Source organism: Heterodontus francisci, chromosome 42, assembly GCF_036365525.1.
Source record: "Heterodontus francisci isolate sHetFra1 chromosome 42, sHetFra1.hap1, whole genome shotgun sequence".
Classification (NCBI taxonomy): domain Eukaryota; kingdom Metazoa; phylum Chordata; class Chondrichthyes; order Heterodontiformes; family Heterodontidae; genus Heterodontus; species Heterodontus francisci.
The window spans coordinates 9403733-9424309 of record NC_090412.1 but is presented as its reverse complement, the minus strand read 5'-3'; the positions used below and the strand labels follow the sequence as shown (position 1 = coordinate 9424309).

Sequence of the window (20577 nt, the reverse complement as noted above, 5' to 3'; positions counted from 1 at the left end):
TGAATAGAGTGAAACCAGCAGGACACTTCAAACTGGGATACGATCAAACATTTTACCCATTTCTGACATATTCTGAGCATTTTCTGTTTTTATTTTAGATTTCCAGTATCTGCAGTATTTTGCTTTTATAAAAACATTTAACCCCTTTAATTCACGGCTTAAACATTAAACATTGAACTAACGTGGATTATGTTATTGCTGCATTTTCTGAAAGTCCACAGAACGCGCCTTTAGCTGAAGAAAAGCAAGCAAACAAGTATTTTAAAGACCTCAAAATAACTCGAGCAGAACAAAAAGGGATTTAATCAGCAGCGTTTATTGTCATGGAAACCAAGCTCAATCTAAACACTCTTGTGTTTATACATGGGGCTTACAGGAATTGGGGGTGGTACACAGCTGGGAATACAAGGGCTTATTTATAATAATTTATAATAAAAAAAAATTGGTCTGTCAGAAAGAAAACCAAATACAACTGCCCAGCAAAAAGAAATAGCATTTTCTTAATTTTACAGATGTGTAGCAATCTTGTACACAGAAGGACCAAATAAATCCCCAAAAAACAGCATGGAAACACAAACCTAATGTTCCATTTTATGAACTGTGATTTGATTCTAACTCTACATGACCAATGCCCCTAATGTTCCTGTTTCTACTGCCAGCTTTAAGATTATCCATGATGTAACGCAGTTTCCAATTCTGAGATTTTAGATAGATAATTTAGCAGCATTGACTTCATTCTTCCTGACATTGTATATAGAATCATTGAAGGATACAGCATAGAAGGTGGCCATTTGGCCCATTGTGCTTGTGCTGCCTCTTTGAAAGAGCTATCCAGTCGTCCTACTTCCCTGTCCTTCCACCCCCCCACCCCCCCCCCCCCCCCATAGCCCTACAAATTATTCCTCTTCAAGTATTTATCCAATTCCCTTTTGCACATTACTATTGAATCTGCTTCCACCGCCTGTTCAGACAGTGAATTCCATATCACAACAACTCTCTGTGTAAAACAAGTTTTCTTCATGTCGCCTCTGGTTCTTTTGGCAATTAGCTTAAATCTGAGTCCCCAGATTACCAAACCTTCTGCCACTGGAAACAGTTTCTGCTTACCTACTCTATCAAAACCATTCATGATTCTGAAAAGCTCTGTTAAATCTCCCCAGCTCTGCTCTGAAGAGAATAACCCCAAATCCTCTAGTCTCTCCACGCATTAGAAGTTTTGCATCCAGTGTGTGCCTGTTATCCTTCGAAGCATCAAATAGAGTCGGAGAAATGAAAAGCTTTTAACTTCTAACCCAGAGCCGGACACTTGCTGTCAGTCTGCAAACCCCTTTCAATGACACCTATCGTAGCCTCTAATTGACCTAAGGATGTGCCTATTCACAATTGGACCTTGGCATCTGACGGCCAGACACGGGAAGCATAGCTGCGCCCCAATTGCAGAATAATCCAATCCAACACTCCTGTTGTTATAAGATAGCCCATCTTTATATTGACTGCGAGCAATGCCACAGGAGGTCTGCCAAAACATAAACAATCCCAGTTGCACAAAATTGGTATAATTTATGACAAAAAAACAACAGCATAGATAAAATTTAAGCTTTTCCATAGCAAACTAGTCTTTTGTCATTGAGCTGGAATGCACATTGACTCTTTTTTTCCATCATGGGGAAAAATGGTTGGCAGCAGTTGGAACTTGCTTCCTTGTGCCTTATTTTTGAGGCTGGCTGGACCATTGAGAGGGTGTGTTGCTTAGGACCATTGGGGTGTCTTTTGCAGCGTATTAGTCATGATCACCTAACGACAACTGGAATAATTCAGAATCGCCTGTAGCACGAAACATAAAGAGGTTAGACTAGAGAAGCTGTCATTCTCCTTGGAGCAGAAACGGTTAAGTGGAGTTTTAGTAGAAAAAGGGCTTTGACAGAGTAAATAAGGAGAAAATGGCTGGTGGTGGGGTCATTAACTGGGGGATACAGATTTAAGTTAACTGGCAAAAGGAATCAGAGGAGAACTGAGAGTTTTTTTTTTAACACAGCGGGTTTTTGTGATCTGGACTGCACCGCCTGAAAAGGTGGCGGAAGCAAATTGAATAGTAACTTTCAAAGGGGAGTTGGATAGATACTTGAAGGGGAGAAAATTTGCAGGGCTATGGGGAAAGAGAAGGTGTGTGGCACTAATTGGATAGTTCTTTCAGAGAGCCAGCACAAGCTCAGTGGACTGAATGGCCACTTTCTGTGCTGTATGATCCATTGATAATCATTCCCCAGCAAATTACAGAACTGTTGAATAAGATGTGTGAAACAAAACCTATTTCACAGGCGGTGCCTGATTAGGCTTTTCTTGAGTGGATTTTTCCTGTGTGTGTTGCTTGGCTGTTCACCATACCTTAAAAATAAAACAGAAATCTTCTCCACAAGTTTATTTGTAGCTGCGCCTGTTGTGTGATTGCCGGCAGTGCCAATTGAATTATACACTGTGTGCAAGGAAAAAGGAACGGGATAAAGATACTATTGCTTCCACACAGTGGAATAATAGATTCAGCAATCAGTAGCATTGGAGCTAGGAGCACTATGGTTAGTCACAGTGCCCCTAGAGTAAGGAGGTTTAAACAAATCAGCCAAGTGTCCTACTCCTGCTTCTACTGACAGCACCTGGAAAATGGGAGATGGTGAGGACATAATGAGGATTGGATGTGTTCTCTCTTCTCTTCCCCTCAAACCCAATACCACAGTTGTATAGCATGCCAACACTTAGCATGTGACCTCCTGAAAAATGGCCACAAAGCAGCTGGACCACATGAACCCATATACTAGTGAGTGTCACTGCCTTCGGGAGGGGAGGGGATTAGGAAGGAAGGAAGAAAATTTGGAGTACGGCGGGGAAACGTTTTATAAAATAGAATTGCCCAGAACACACGACGTTATCCATTGCTAGAGTTCCCTCATTATTTTAATTCTGACTCATACCACAAACAGCAGTGATAATGCCAGACAAAAAGAGAGAATCTATCATGTGACATCATGGACTGAAATCATAGAATTGTTACAGCACAGAAGGAGGCCATTCGGCCCATCGTGTCTGTACTGGCTCTCTGAAGGAGCAATTCACCTAGTGCTACTCCCCTGCCTTCTCCCCATAGCCCTGCACATTCTCCCTTTTCAGATAATAATCAAAATCCCTCTTGAAGGCTTCGATTGAACCTGCCTCCACCACACTCTCAGGCAGTGTATTCCAGATCCTAACCACTCGTTGCATGAAAAAGCTTATCCTCATGTCACCATTGCTAATTAGCTTAAATCTGTGCCCTCTGGTTCTCGATCCTTACACCAATGAGTATTGTTTCCCCCATTCTACTCTGTCCCGATCCCTCGTGATTTTGAATACCTCTATCAAATTTTCTCGGAACTTCTCTTCTCCAAGGAAAACAGCCCCAACTTCTCCAATATATCCATGTAACTGAAGTTCCTGATCCCTGGAACCATTCATGTGAATCTTCCTGAAGTGTGGTGCCCAGAACTGGACACAATACTCCAGTTGAGGCCGAACCAGTGTTATATACAAGCTTAACATAACTTCCTTGCTCTTGTACTCTATGCCCCTATTTAAAAAGCCTAGAATGCTGTATGCTTTATTAGCCGCTGTCTCAACTTCTCCTGCCACCTACAGTGATTTATGCACATATACAGCCAGGTCCCTCCACTCCTGCACCCCCTTTAGAATTGTACACTTTCTTTTATATTGTCTCTCCAAAATGAATCACTTCATACTTCTCTCCACTAAATTTTATAAATATCACTAATGATATTAAAGTGCTTTACTACCATAATTGGCCCTGTGGGTAGCTTAAATACAGCTTTCAGATAATTATATTTTTTATTGTTTTGTGTTTTTCCTGTAAAATCAGAATTTAGAAATAGTTTGAGGTCTGTTCCTATTTGGATCTTATGTCTATATAAAATGATATTGTCGAATAGAAGGAAAATCACTCGAAGACATAGTCCCTTTAATAAATGTTAGCCAGTCTCTCATAACTCACATTTCTATTATTCCTTCCAAGATGTGTGCAGTTCTCTGTTTTCTGCGGTTTACTTCATTGGTATCAGTTGCACTGTTCCCCATGCCTGTGTATATGAAAGAGAGAGAGCCCTTAATTTCTATTGGTAGACTGTCCATTTTCTGGCCTGTGGGTTAAAGGCTTATTTGGCTCTCGCCAAGTGCAAGGCCTGGCTTCATAATGGTGCTTCATGGTTTTAAAATTAGCAACAACACCTGGCAATTGAATATTACTGTCACCGAATCCAAAATGCTTCTGTGGAAAGTCCAGGAAGAAATAATTTCACTATCTTTAAGAACTGATACAATACCAGTAACAGACCTATTCTGCACTGAAGACACTTGCTGTCTGATGTCAGACTGGGAAGGATGGTACCTGTCACTCTGGTGTCTCTCAACATGCAGTCATTGCCAACAAGCCCTGTTTGATTAAGGTAGAAAAGCCAGTTCCATTGATTTCAAATGCAGCAACAAATCAACATCATTCCACCTTGTTAGGACTGGGTTAAGTAGAGAACTGTTCCTTGTAAACAAGATTCACGAAAGGAGCCTTTGAAGAATTCCCAAGTTCTGCCATTGGAGCCAACTCCTTATCTATCATGAGGACGATCCTCAGCTAAAATTCCAGTTAGGGCCTTTTATTAGGATTTAATACCGTTTCAAAGTTCACAATTCCTTGTACCTTGCCTGCTCCATATGAAACCAAAGTTAAACTCAAGTCCCATCATCTGGATATAACAAAAGCAGCATTGTGGGCAGACAGGCGGAGTCCAAAATTGGGAGGGCCATAAAGACAAGATGGTCACTAATAAATCCAATGAAGAATTCAGGAGAAACCGTTTTACCCGTAAAATGGCGAGAAGGTGGAGCTCGCTACCATATGGAGTAGTTGAGGTGAATTCCATCGGTGTGTTTAAGGGGGAGCGAGATAAACACATGAGGGAGAAAGGAATATAAGGTTAGGCAGATAGGGTTAGATTGATGAAAGCTGGAAGGAGACGCGTGTGGATCATAAACACCGGCATGGACCACTTTGGCCGAATGGCTTGTTTCTGTGCTGTTAATTCTATTCAAGAAAGATGGTAAATTGAGCATTGTACACAAGAAGTCCCCCGGGGGAAGTAAAACCATTCCATATGATCCATAGTCACTGCTCAAGGATCCCGAGAATGTAGGAACATAGAAAAGAGATACAATAAGAAAGGACCATTTGACCCATGAGGCTGCTTCCTTCACGCAGACCCTAACCTGACCATTCAATCCCTGAAGGGGTTGACAACCAAATCACCCTCAGGAGCATAATGCTTCGAGACCTCTTCATTACCCTTTTAAGATAAATGAACGAAGCTCCAATATTATAACCCACGCTCTGAGCAGTCACATTCCACAGATGACACATCCAAAGTCCCAGAGGGAACACCATGTTCTGCAGAATATTAGATCATTCCTACCCTGGTGTTGGCTTTTGCTGAAAACCTGAAATTCATTTCCACAAATATTATAAATTCATTATGATAGAGAAGTTCAACATTGTAAACATGTAAATGTTTGAGAAAATATGTCGGCAGGACATTTTTGTGCTAATTTTATGCGAGAGAATTATTAATTTGTGACCCATGTAATTAAATAATTGAAAAATAAAATTGCAATAAAAACAGCAAGTGCTGTCTCATTGCTGTGTATTTCCAGCATTTTCTATTAAATTTTTATTGATCAGTTCCAAGGAATTTTAGTCAGCTTTGAGTTCTTGGACAATCTGTACTTCACGTTCATCTGTTCTACATACTACGGATTGATTTATTTCTGTTAGAATGTGTTTACTAAAAAGTTGCAAGAAAATAATATTGCATAGAATTTCAAATATATTTTAAGGTCTCTGGTTCCTTCCTAATTTGTCACCGAAGATTAGGATGCAATATTTGATGTTCTTCCTGCAATTTTAATGTTTTACTGCTATATTTAATAACTCTCGACATTTATTGTTCATATGTTTATTAAGCTATATGGCAGTGTATTGAAACAGATATGAAAGCAGAGTTCAGAGTGAGAACCAACTCTTTGGCTCATGATGAGCTACCCAGCATTCCCACAGTAATACTGGCACAGTCCGACTCTGAGGCTCCAGCGATCAGGCGTATTTCCAGAGAACCATCTCAACAATAGTGGTTTTCAAAGTCGTATGTACATGATGGTAGCCACTGCAAACAGTGACCCAATCCCAAGGACCTGTCCTACTGAGCTGCAAAATAAATTGCCCAAAGGAAGAAGTTCTATCATTGCAAAAAATATTGTTTTATTAGGAGTACAACAATAGCAAGCAGTTCAAGCAACTCAGCAATGATTGAAAACAAAATCAACATCTGGTAACAGATGGACAGACATCTGATGAACTTGGGATTGCCTCGGACTCTAGTTAGGAAACCCCAGTTTGGGGGCTGGAGTCTCCCGAACACCAGGGTATTCCAGGAGATCCCATGGCTCTGGAACCCTTGCAGTACGCAGTACCTTAAATAGCAAGTGCCTGTGGACCCTCTTCAGACCCATTTCTGTTGTGTCTACTGGTAAGCATGGTGTTCCATGTTAATATGACAACATAAGAAATAGGAGCTGGAATAAACCATTCGGCCCTTCGAGCCTGCTCCACCATTCAATAAGATCATGGGTGATCTTCTGCCTCAACTTCACCTTTCCACATTATCCCAATCCCTAGAATCCCATAGTGTCCAAAAATCAGTAACTGAGAATCCACATTCCCCTCTGGTAGAGAATTCTAAAGATTTGCAACCTTTTGAGTGAAGAAATTTTCCTGATCTCAGTCCTAAATGGCTGACCCCTTATCCTGAGACTGTGACCACTCATCCCAGAGTTTCCAGCCAGAGGAATCATCCTCCCAGCATCCACCCTGTCAAGTCTCCTTAAGAATTTTCCCTGTTTCAATCAGGTCACCTCTTATTCTTCTAAACTCTAGTGAATATAGGCCTGGTCTATTCAATCTCTCCTCATAGAACAATCCCTACATTTCAGGAATCAGTCTCGTGAACCTTTATTGCACCCCCTCAAGGGCAAGTATGTTCTTTCATTGTAAGGATACCAAAACAGTACTCCATGAGTGATCTCACCAAGGCCTTATATAATTGGAGTAAGACAACTTTACTCAATCCCTTTTTTAATAAAGGCTAACATACCATTTGCTTTCCTAATTGCTTGCTGTACCTACATGTTAACTTCCTGTCATTCATGTACAAGGTCACCCAGGCCCCTCTGCATAACCAACATTTCCCAGTCTCTCACCATTGGAAAATCTATTCTGCCTTTCTATTTTTCTCACCAATGTGGATAACTTCACACTTCTCCACATTATATTTCATCTGCCACATTCTTGCCCAGTCACCTAACTTGCGTGTATCCTTCTGCAGCCTCTCTGCATTCTCCTCACAGCTTAGTTTTCCACCGAGTTCAAAGTCCTGTTGTCAAAACTTAGAAATTTAGCAGGATTAAATACCTGTGAATGTCTCAACTCGCCAAAGTTCTGATCTTTGTACCTATTTATTGGCAAACTGCCTCAAAGGGAAAGATTGATGGTCCAAACTGCTGAAGGGTGTGAACTGTACATCATAGAAGAAATATCCGGAAATTAGCAGATCTGTTCTATTAACAGCCCATATCTACCTTGGAACACTGAGTCGATAGCTGTAGTAATAACTGAAAGATTAATAATTCTGCAGGAATCTTATGATACAGCTGATTTTTTATGCTTGCACAGACTGGATTCTCTGTGAGTTTGTTAAGGAATACATATGCCAGATATCTATGTTGTCTTAAGATCAAGAGTCATGTACTGTTCTTTCTTCCCACTGTGACAGTTTGTTGTCTCTGCACTACCTTGACATTCATGGAAACTCTGGTTTCTCCTCTCCATCCCTTTCCTTACCCTGCACCCTTTCTACCATCCATCGCCCCTTCCCTTCCTTTCCTCCTTCCCTTTATCTCCTCCCTTCCCCTTTGTTTTACAGTCAATGTATTCATCAGATTCTAGAAAGTGTTAATCACATTCACCAACATGACATAGTGCACAGAGACCTCAAGGTCAGTATCTGCTAACAAAGGCACGAGAATGCAATCATCTCACTTGGGAGCAAGATAACCTTACTGCATGTTGTCTGTTGCCCTGCAGAACCCTTGGCTTAAAATTTCCTGCTCGGGTATTGTTACCGTCCCACAGGCCCCATGAGATATATTTCATGACAGACATCTGACTGTAACCAGCAGGCTGGCTCACCCAGCGTACATGCTCAATGCCTTGTGCTTGCACCAAAATCAATAGCAACGGCCGAGCAGCTCTCCTGTCGGCCTGGGCTTTTATTTCACACCGCAGAAGCACCGCAACAATTAGCGGCGTAAGTCAGGAGGGCTGTCCTGTCACCTTCCCTCCCATGGTGGGAGGGGCAGCCTCCACTGAGTTCTGTCATGTTTTATATCTCCTAACAGCCCCTTCGTTAATTAACAGTCATGCAAGCTGCACCAGGGCAGGACTTGGAAGCCTGGCTTTGTATTTCTTGACGGACTGTCACATGAGACCTGGGAGTTTATTTTACATGCACGCACTCCCCACATCTTCGAAATCGATTAGTCCAAATTCTATTCATTTTGACCTTGTTGCTGTATTGCCATATAATTGGAGTGCAGTGCTATTGCTGCACTACCATCTCAACTTAAATTGATGTGCTTTTCCTAAAACAAATTGTGCTACATGTATTCAAAGGTAGTTAAATTTGCTGGATTTACTTACTACCTAGCAAAAGGAATAGATACTAACCTCCGTCACAGTGAATTAATAAAATGAATTCTGAGGTGCTTTCAGGTGCTTATAGGGAATTGATGGTAGATCAGTTAATAGTGTCAATAATTATCTTTCCAGTCTTCCTTCAGGTGAGATGTTGAACTGTGGTTGAGGTGGCACTCCTGGCATTTTTTGAAGAAGAGCAAGGAGTTCTCCCGGTTTCCTGGCCAACATTCTTCCCTCAAGCAACCAAAAACCAGATTAGCTAAGCCCTTCATTTTGCTGCTATTTGTAAAATTTTGTCCTACATAATAAGTCGCCATGCTTCTAAGGTAATACTGATTGATGTGGCAAGGTGCTGCTTAAATGCAAGGCAGTTTTTCAAATCAGCTTTATATAAGTGGCGCAGTGGTTAGCACTGCAGCCTCACAGCTCCAGCAACCCGGGTTCAATTCCGGGTACTGCCTGTGTGTGGAGTTTGCAAGTTCTCCCTGTGTCTGCGTGGGTTTCCTCCGGGTGCTCCGGTTTCCTCCCACATGCCAAAGACTTGCACGTTGATAGGTAAATTGGCCATTATGAATTACCCCTAGGATAGGTAGGTGGTCGGGAAATATAGGGACTGGTGGGGATGTGGTAGGAATATGGAATTAGTATAGGATTAGTATAAATGGGTGGTTGATGGTCGGCACAGACTCGGTGGGCTGAAGGGCCTGTTTCAGTGCTGTATCTCTTAAAAAAAAAAAATGAGCAATATAGTCTTGAGAGTGGGGCTTATCAACACTGAACATTAACAGGGTATAATTATCAAGCATAACGTAACATAAGCTGTTTATCTCAGAAAGAGCAGAGCTGATTGTAAGCCCGTATTTTTGCACATTTGAAAAAGCAGGGAATGTAAAATTTCTGCAAACCTCCCCATAATATCAAGTTGCAGAAAACACTTCAAAGTATCTCAGGATTGTTATTTGTATTTAAATTGCACATTATTCAGCAATAAGATAACTATTACGTCTAGAAATCATGTGAGCTGGCACTCCAGTCCTCAATCTGTTTCCAAGGCTGCCTGTACAAATGCATAACTGCTGTTCCCCCTAGCGAGCATGTGCTGGCTTTGCACTCATTGCAGTTGACGGGGCCTTTATGTCTCATTGCATTAACCCTTTGAGGACTGCATTTGCACTGAACTTTGGGGAGGTGGTGGTGGTGGGGGGCTGGCGGTGAAATTGACCCGTTTACATTGTTATGACAACACTGTTCATCAGAAACAGTCCCACTTTTCCACTTCAGCTCTGAGAGATTCGGAATTCACAAAATCTGCAGACAGCAGTTGCGGGCTGGTAATGGGAATAATTGGAAGGCGTGAATTTTAAAAGCTGCACAAGGCGTTTGGTATTCAAGGGGTTAAATGACTCGAGCAACTGTAGATGGATTCATCAGCTGCATTTGCTGTAATACTAGGCAGTATGTAACCCAATTTTATTTCGTAGGTGCGGTGGTTGGGAGTTTGAGGTCCAGAGCTGAACTGTTTCTTGAAGCCCCATTTGCCTCAGGTGAAAGTTGGGCATTGTTGGTTCTCAGTCTGGCCATGAGATGGGACACTGCCCAGAGCCAAAGTGGGGGTGGGGTGTTGGGGGTAACTCACCAGGCACCTTCCCTGTCAACTGACTATGGAATGGTTATTGCTGGAGTGAACTCAGTAACCACAATCTCCCCACTTGCCTGCCTGAGGGAGAAGAATCTGGGCAGGCCAGTACTGGGCTGCAAGGCGAAGAACAATCAATTTAAAAATGTGTGTGCCTTTCACAAATTGGCTAAACACATCAGTATCACCATAGTTTACAATACAACAATTGAAACTCTAAATACTTACGGATCAGATCATAACGGGGCATCCACTAAACAAGCATGCTAAATGACATTTGCGTGGTATCCGTAGAAAGACTGAGCCATTTTAAGATGTGATGCAGTGTTAGTGATGCATCAACGTGAACTGTTGACAAATATTGATTAAGTGTTACAGCTCCTGCTTTGTATTTTGTCTTGTCATTAATGACTTTTCTTATTAATTCCATCATTTTCCTACAACGGCTTTGGTTTACCACCCCCCAAAGCCAGAGAACCTGCTGCTTGCCAGTAAATGTAAAAGCGCAGCAGTGAAGCTAGCCGACTTCGGACTGGCAATTGAAGTCCAAGGAGACCAACAGGCATGGTTTGGTAAGTCCCTGAACCTTCATGGATTTGTCGCAGTCGAATGTGAAACCTACTGAGCTGCCAATGAGGATTACAGTACTTGCTCCATCTATCATTTTATAGGTTAGTTCTAGTCAACGTGCTGTGGTGTTGCATATGGAGTGTATTGGCCAAGTGTAGTCTTCAGGTGAGATGGGGTTAGAGGGAGGGGTGATAACTGGACCAGGGCTTGTGGATGTAATTCAGTCCCTATTTTAAGGTCTCAAACTCTGCCCTTATGCATAATGCTTTCATTTTTTTTAATGCAGTTAAATATCAAAAATGAAGGCAGCTTAGGATTTGGAGCTGCTTGATACTGAGGGGTTTCTCTACAGTAGAGGCCGAGTTGCTGGAAGGCACCAAACCAAGGCTCTACAGCTCCACCGTTGGCCAGAGGGTCCAATTACGGTGTGCAAAGTTTACATAGGCAGTTCCCATTACAAATATAGTCACAAGAATTTATAATAGAAAAAGGTGACACAAAAGAATAATAAAAAGGGAGTAAAGTTGCTGACAGGACATGCATGCAGACAGAATATTTTTAGTAGATTATACTAAAATATTTAAATTGCACATTATTCAGCAGACTCAATGGGCCAAATGGTCGTCTCCTGTGCTGTACTATCCTATGACATCTGTAAAAATCGAGATAAAAGTAACTATTAATCACTCATTGTACGATGAGCATTTGGGCGCAAGGAAGCAACAGTGTGCTAAAATCCCAAGCTACAGCAATTATTACATAACTATTTACTGGTTAAGCACTAACTTCACAGGGTGCCCGTATAGTCTTGTATCCTGAAAAGATCTAAGGTCACAAAGAGAATTAATAAATCCTCCAGATTCACTTGATCACTGACATGTTTTACAGAATCTGGATTTTCACCATTAAAAGTCCTACAGCAAACATACTACTGGGTGCGTGTCCTTTTTGTTTGTGAGAACAAGTGTCTGTCTATGATCTAACCCATAGTCCAAGAACAGTTGATGCTGGCAATACACTGCAGGCCCATTGGCACCGGGAAAAAGAAGTGACTTTTTGTTGCATAGGTCTTCTGGTAGTTTTGCATCAAATGTTTAACCTTTTCCTTTCCTGAAGTTGATGGGCCAGCTGTGTGTTTACACAGCATAAAGAAGCAACACCTCATCACTGACCCAACGGCATAGGTCCCTGACTTCGACCTCCCTCGAAGACAGTGGACAGTGCTCAACAAAATCAGCACAGGGCATGGACGATGCAGTCAGTGGCTGCACAAGTGGAAGATGAGGGACAACTGGAAATGCGATTGTGGTCATGAGTCCCAGACCATGCAACAACACATTGCGCCATCCTGCCCATCTGTTGCGGGAGGCATCTCATTCCTCCACTCGATCATTTCAGGAGGGCATTGAATGGATAGTCAAACCAGACATCCCGTTATAAGCTTTCCCCGTCATACAAAAGTAGTAGTCCTAGTACAGCATTTGCATTACTGTATTTGCCACCGCACTGTAAGAGCAGCTCTGTGAGCTGCAGCTCAATGGTTGCACCTCAGTTTACCCAACAATGGCCACAAAGACCATCCCAATAGGTTTATTCCTGGATTCAGGGACAGAGAGTCGGAGCTAAGTCTCTCTATTCCAGCGCAAACACGACTTGAATGTCAAGTATATCAATGAGCCCAAGCAAGAATATAACTCCGTGTGGCCCTACCCTTTCTGTGTGGCCTCTGTGACGGAGACTACTAATTTGGATCTAATTAATCCTTTACCTCGGGGAGTTTTGACCCAGCCCCACCAGAAAGGGTTGGACCTGCCCATTTGTTTCAGTCAGGACCCTTTCAGCCAGCTGCAGTCTGGGCTACATGCAATCCAGCTGTGTTTGCCAGCATTGACATCTGGCCACTTTGCAGTTGAACTATTAACTAAAAGTATGCAGTCAGACTTCTGGCATATAGGAGCATCATTTTAACAAGGTTGCAAGCTGGGTAGCAGCAATAAGTGTTTACAGCTGTTTAAGTAAATTGAAAACACAGACTTTCACCCTGTAGTAACGCGACAAAGTCACCAAACACATTACTTCGCCATTGAATTTTGCTGTTTGATTCGCTGTAACAAAATAAAAGAAACCTACCAATCAACAACAGTCTTGTATCGGTGTGATATGCTGTTGTCGGGTGCATTTGACCAATCAAAATGCAAAACAGCAACTAATTCGTCAATCGTTACCCACCTTTTCTCAGAAGCTGTTCCTTTCAGTGAGTTTTCCTGAGCTAATCTTTATTTAATCATTTGCAGGATGTGGGCAAGGCTGGCATTTACTGCCCCAATCCCTCCCCCCCCCCCCACCCCCCCACAAGATGGTGGTGGTGTGCTCCCTTCTTGAACCGCTGTGGGGTGAAGGTGCTCCCACAGTGCTGTTAGGGAGTTCCAGGATTCTGACCCAACGACAACAAAGGAACACTCTTGAAGGGGAACTTGGAGGTGATGGTGTTCCCATGCAACTGCCGCCCTTGCCCTTTTAGATGGTGGAGGCCGTGGGTTTGGGAGGTGCTGTTGAAGAGTTGCTGCAGTGCATCCTGCAGACTGGACACAATTGCAGCCACAGTGGGCCAGTGGTAGAGGGAGTGGTGGTTTAAGCCGGTGGATGAGGTGTCGATCAAGCAAACTTTGGTCTGGATCGTGCTGAGTGGCAGAGATTCCTCATTCAGACAGACTCTGTCCCATTTCAAATCATCACATCCCCTGACTCGCCCTGAGCGACTCCGCAGGAGTATTTGTTCCATTTGCTGAAGAAATGGAAAAAATTTCCATTTGTACGCAAAAGGAAATCACTTGGGAGCTTCCTGTATGGAAACCAATGATAAAAGAATTTCATTTCCGTAATATTTGACCCAGAGTTAATAGGCTTACTCTGTTTGTAATTTAATTAAATGCAATAACTGATATTAGAAGTGTTAATACTAATTAAATCCATAATTAAAATCTTTGTGTTGGGGAGAGTCCCCCTGAGACTGTGTAAGCAGCTGAGCCCTGTAGATCAGGAGGGTTTCTGGCTTGGTCCTGGTTGACACTAAGTTAGATGATCTCACCCAAGGGGATGTTCATGATGCTACAGTTAGCAACTATGACACTTGCTTGGAAGAGGAAAATGAAGCTCACTCAGGAACGCCATCCGCCTTTTCTTATCCCTCAACTGACTTTGAATTTGCTATCTGTTCTTTTTGGCCTCCCCAAGGCTGGTGGGGAAGTGGGTATTGTGACTTCTGATGCTCCAGGCATCACGACAGTGTGTGACAGGCACAGTGGACCAGCAATCTTTTCCTGTCCATACTTCACGCCACGCGTGGACTGACTGAGCTGGTGGACTGGTATCCTGCCCAAAACTCTGCCAACGCTGCTGTCCTCTCCCTTCGGCTCCTTATTGATGACTGTGCCTTCAGCCACCTAGGCCCCATGCTCTGGAATTACCTCCCAAAACTCCTCTGCCTCTCCACCTCCCACTCCTCCTTAAAACCTACCTATTTGACAAAGTTTCTGGTTGTCTTTCCTCATATCTCCTTCCATTAGCGTTTGTTTTTTCCCCCCTTACAGCTCTGTAACAGACTGGTTTAAACCCAGGTAATTGAAGTAGGAAGAAAAACTTGCATTTATATAATATCTCATCCCATGTCAGAAACACCTCAAACACTGAATTACCCTGAAGTGCTGCCATATAGGCAGCAATTACAGTCATTCTGCACACAGCAAGATCCCAAAAAAAAGGAATGAGACGAATTAGGGAGGAATAAAAGCAAAATACTGCGGATGCTGGAAATCTGAAACAAAAACAAGAAATGCTGGATTCACTCAGCAGGTCTGGCAGCATCTGTGGAAAGAGAAGCAGAGTTAACGTTGACCCGAAACGTTAACTCTGCTTCTCTTTCCACAGATGCTGCCAGACCTGCTGAGTGAATCCAGCATTTCTTGTTTTTGAATTAGGGAGGAATGTTGGCCAAGACACAAAGTGAACTTCCTGTTCTTATTTGAGTACTGCTAATGGGATCTATGCAAAGCGAGCAGATGAGGCCTTGGTTTGATGTCTTAGGCAAAGGATGGTGCCCCTTCCCACTTCAATTAACTGGGTTTAAACCAGTCGTCAGATTTGTTTTCAAGAAACATCTCTTGTCACATCAAGCTGAATGTTTTACAAAACTGATTTTGTTTTATTCATTAAGGCTAAAGAAAGACTCTGATAACGAGAGCACAATAGTTTTAAGTGAAGCTGCTTAAGGTTAATGGTGAAATTAGATGGCATCAGTGTATGAATATCATGGTGCCCATATTGGCTGTGTTACTCGAATAGTAATCCAGAGTCCTGGACTGATGTTCTGCAGACATGTGTTCAAATCCCACCACAGCAGATAAGGAATTTAAATTCAATTAACAAAATGAAATAAAAAAACTAATATCAATAATGGTGACCATGAAACTACTGGATTGTTGTAAAAACACATCTGGTTCACTAATGGCTTTCAGGGAAGGAAATCTGCTGTCCTTACCTGGACTGGTTTACATGTGACTCCAGACCCACAGCAATGTGGTTGACTTTTGACTGCTGTCTGAAATGACTTCGCAAGCCACTCAGTTATCACCACCACACTCTCGAGGGCAATTCACAATGGGCAATAAATCTGGCCTTGCCAGCGGCACCCATATCTCATGATGAATGAATGAATAAATAAAGACTGGCAATACGCTGATTGACATGTGGCTTGCAATGCATTAAACCACAAATTAGGAATGTGCCACAATTTGTACTGCACGGTGAAATGCCTGTGCGTTGAATATCATGCCATATGATGAAATGCAGACACGTGGTCTGTTAATTATGCTGCATTATGATACAACATGACACTTAATACAGCCTTAGCTCATGCTGTGGAGTCTTTGCAGGAAAGGGCCATTGATCCCTAGTATCAAAAGTCCTGGATTAGTTTTGCCTGATTACACTTGTCTAAAGCACCTTGAGGCATTTTTCAAATGCTGTATAAGTGCAAGTTGTTATGAAGAATGTCCAGAAAACTTGGGCTTTTTTGGCCTGTAAAGGAGGTGTCCAAGAGGTAATGGATTTAGGATAGTTAAGGAACTGGACGAGGTGAATCTGGATTATTACTTTAAATTAAATTTCAGGAGCAGAAGGAGGGGAGATTACTATTTCACAATTAAATGTAAATGAAGAAGCAATGTCGGGGAAATTGTCTTCACACAGAGCAATTGATATGTGGAATAGATTTCCAGATAGAGAAAAAAACCTGTTGGTATTTAATAAACTATTGGATTTTGCAATGGGAAGAGGGGAGAGGGAATTGAGTGAATGAATGAAGATGGGCTGAATGGCCTTTTTCATCTGTAATTATCACGTTCTGTGTTATTGCTACTTTAATGGAGGCGTTAGCCTGAAATGGGTGAATGCCTTTGATCAGATGGCAGACTGAGGCAACACAAATGCACCAAGTGTCACAATAGCACAATATTCATTTCCAGGATTTATTGGTTAGTGTAGTGTTCTAATTAAATCTGCTTCTTGAACATAGAATTTTCAGCACAGAAACCGGCCATTTGGCTCAGCTGGCCTATACCAATGTTTATGCTTCACACAAGCCTCCTCCCACCCTATTTCATCTCACCCTATCAGTATGACCCTCTGTTCCTTTCTTCCTTTTGTGTTTATCCAGCTTCCCCTGAAATGAATCTGTGCTGTTGGCCTCTATGGCTCTGTGAGGTAGTAGTGGTTAAGCAGACCCCTGAATTAAGCAGCACCTTCTCTTTAGAATTGTCAGGTGTGCAATTTATAGGGGGACAGTACTCCACGTTAAATGAAAGGCACACCCTCCCTCCCCCCACTCCTAGCCATCCCCACTCTGGCAGAGTGCTGTTCCCCTTTAATTAAATACGGCCTACATTGTGCAGTCAGTTGCCGTGCATGGTTGCAGCATCTGGGCAGGGTCAACAAGATGGAAACACCGTACACCAGTGCTTAGTAACCAGCTTTGAGCAGGGTCAGTTGTTTCAAAAACCTTACCCCGGTTTGGTTCTGACAGATAACCTGCATTAGGCAAAGATGGTGACTGATGCACAGCTCAGTGTGGTTTCCAGCTACTTATTCTGGTCCTCTGAAACGATTACGTACACAGGGAGCCCACTGCAGGGTAGAAACCCACTGCCCCCCACTTTCTCCCCTCTGCATTTCTAGGGCCCCGAGTTTAAATAGAATCCTAGAATCGTACAGCGTGAAAGGAGGCCATTCGGCCCAGTCTGCCTATCCTCTTTTGAAAGAGCTATCCAATTAGTCCCATGCCCCTGCCCTTTTCCCTACAGATTTGCTATTTTTTCTCCTTCAAGTATTTATCCAATTCCCTTTTGAATGCTACTTATTAACCTGCTTTCATCATCCTTTCAGGCACCGTGTTCCAGATCCTTTGCAAATAAAAAAGGAAAAATTCTCCTCTTCTCCCCCCGGTTGTTTTGCCATAGAGTCATCGAATGGTTTCAGCACAGAAGGAGGCCATTCAGTCTGTCGTGTCCATGCCAGCTCTCTGCAAGAGCAACTCACATAGTGCCAGTTCCCCACCTTTTTCACGTAGCCCTGCTGATCGTTTCTGTTCAGATAGTTGTCCAGTTCTCTTTTGAAGGCCTCGATTGAATCTGCCTCCACCACACTCATGAACATCAATCTGTGTCCTCTGGTTAGACAGTTTCTCCCTGTCTACTCTACCAAACACCCTCAAAATGCATTATTTGTTTTCTGTTTATTTACTGCCATGGGCCGACAATATTGAACCATCTGTGGATAAGGGGCAGCTCACTCAAAACTGCCAGTTTGAACACAAACTCAAATCCGTCTGTCTGACTCTGTCACCAGTTTCTCTCATTTAGTTCTAAATGGGTTTAATTAATATTTAATGACTCCTGTAAAGCTGCGGGGCGCTTAATCTGATTATTACTCATTGCCTGTCAGCATAATGACCTATTGCTTTTGTGTGCATATATCATTCAGTGGCACTTTTAGCTTTCACAGGTTTAAAGCGCTGACAGCATAATCCAAGATTGTTAAATGTCCAACTCTCGGATTGCCATAGAACCTCAAGACCTTTTCTTGACCTGGTGTCTTGAACTTTTCTATTTAAGGTTTCTGAAACCACTGCTTTCAGACTTAGAATTATAGAATGATGCAGCACAGAAGGAGGCCATTCAGCCCATCGTGCCTTGAACGTAATTGCCTTAACCATCATCCTATTAACTATTTTTCTCCCTCACACAATTCCCTCTATTCTTAAAGGGACTGATTGATTCTATGATACAATCCTATGTGCGCTGGTCTCTCCAATAGCTTGTTTTTATGGACGGGTCCAGTTTATGTGTGTCATCAGATGTTTTGACCATGTGGTGCATTGCAGTTAAAACCCAATCCCAATGTCCAACACCTGTACATGCCCGCTGCCCAGCAGAATCTACTGCATTGTAATCGGGAGCAGGATGATTGATACTGTCCTCTCCCGCCACTGTGGCAAATTGTAGCGTCCCTATTACTGCCACAGCAGAGAGTGACGCTTGGAACCTCTGGGGTGGGTTCTCCCGACTGTCCACCATTTCTGCAGCATCTCCAGTGATCATCTGTCCAAGTTAGGGCGGAAGATGAGAACCTCCGCTGAAATTCTTACCTCCAGGTTATTCAGCAGAGATGGCTGTTTGAATCTGAGACCTTTCTGATCTGCAGGACTCAGTTGCATGTTACGGAATGTCTTCTCTCCTCTTCTCCGCTTGAAGTCGCTCCCTATCCATTCTGTCTGTCTGAACCTCTCCGTGGCTGTGAAGATGGGTTTGAGTATTTCTTCCAGTCCTCTGGCAATGCCACTGTAGATCCAGGGTGACTGGACCCCTGACTATACTCTGCTGTCTTTCTGTATTCCAGCTGAATGTGAATATTCACCAGTTGGGGAATTGCCTGTCACTCTGGCTTCTAAGGTGGAGAGCATCAGAGTTCAACAAAATATACCATTCTCCCTCATTTTTCATTTTTGATCATTTAATCATCTTAATGTCATTATAGAATCATCTAATCCGACAGCACAGAAGCAATGCACCAAGGCTCCTTAGACAGCACCTTCCAAACCCGCGACCTCTACCATCTAGAAGGACAAGGGCAGCAAATACATGGGAACACCACCACCTGCAAGTTCCCCTCCAAGTCACACATCATCCTGACTTGGAACTATATCGCCGTTCCTTCACTGTCGCTGGGTCAAAATCCTGGAACTCCCTTCCTAACAGCACTGTGGGTCTACCTGCCCCAAATGGACAGCAGCGGTTCAAGATGGCAGCTCACCACCACCTTCTCAAGGGCAATTAGGGATGGGCAATAAATGCTGGCCTGGCCAGCGTCGCCCACATCCCATGAATGAATTAAAAAAAAGGCCATTTGGCCCATTTGTGCCTGTGCCATCCCCCTGCTCTTTCCCAGTAGCCTTGCAAATTTTTCCTATTTAACTTGAGATCCAGTTATTATTGAATCTGTTTCCACCACCCTTCCAGGCAGTGCACTCCAGAAAGTAATAATGTGCTGCATTAAAAAAAAATCTCCATTTCCCCCCCCCGTCCCCCCCCCCCCATCGGTTCTTTTGCCAATTACCTTAAATTTGCGTCCTCTGGATACCGACTCTCCTGCCAATGGAAAGTGTCATTATCTACTCCATCAAAGCCCCTCATCATTTTGAACACCTACTATTAAATCTGCAGTTAACCTTCTCAGCTCTAAGTAGAACAATCCCAGCTTCTCTACTCTCTGTACAGAACTGAAGACACTCAATGCTGGTACCGTTCTCTGGTAAATCTCCTCTGCAAGGCTTTTCACATTCTTCCTCAAGTACGGTGCCCAGAATTGGATGCAATACTCCAGTGCAGGCCTGGCTAGTGAGTTGCATCAAGGGGAGGAGGTGGCGTAGTGGTATTGTCACTGGACTAGTAACCCAGAGACCCAGGGTATTGCTCTGGGGACATGGGTTCGAATCCCACCACAGCAGAAGGTAGAATTTGAATTCAATTAATAAATCTGGAATCTAAAAACTAGCCTAATGATGGCCATGAAACCATTGTCGATCTGGTTCACTAATGCCTTTAGGGAAGGAAATCTGCTGTCCTTACATGGTTTGGCTAACATGTGACTCTAGATCCACAGCAATGTGTATGATTCGTTATTACCCTCTGAAATGGCCTAGCAAGCCACTCAGTTGTATCAAACCGTTACAAAGTCAATAAGGAATTAAACCGGACGGCCACCTGGCATCGACCTAGGCACTGGAAACGACAACAGCAAACCCAGCCCTGTTAACCCTGCAAAGTCCTCCTTACTAGAGTGTGCCAAAGTTGGGAGAGCTGTCCCACAGACTAGTCAAGCAACAGCCTGACATAGTGATACTCACCGAATCATACCTTACAATGTCCCAGACACTGCCATCAGCCCAGGTATGTCCTGTCCCACCGGCAGGCCAGACCCA

The 20577-nt window shown here is 43.1% G+C and overlaps 1 protein-coding gene across 3 annotated transcripts in view; it reads left to right on the top strand.

Moving 5' to 3' along the window:
• Positions 1–20577, top strand: part of camk2g2 (calcium/calmodulin-dependent protein kinase (CaM kinase) II gamma 2) — a 346094-nt gene that overhangs the window by 230394 nt on the left and 95123 nt on the right. For all 3 annotated transcript variants that reach the window (XM_068020525.1, XM_068020524.1, XM_068020526.1), the window contains exons 6-7: positions 8067–8139; positions 10945–11047. In XM_068020525.1, coding sequence (XP_067876626.1) covers positions 8067–8139; positions 10945–11047 — 176 coding nt within the window. The remainder of the gene's footprint in view (positions 1–8066; positions 8140–10944; positions 11048–20577) is intronic.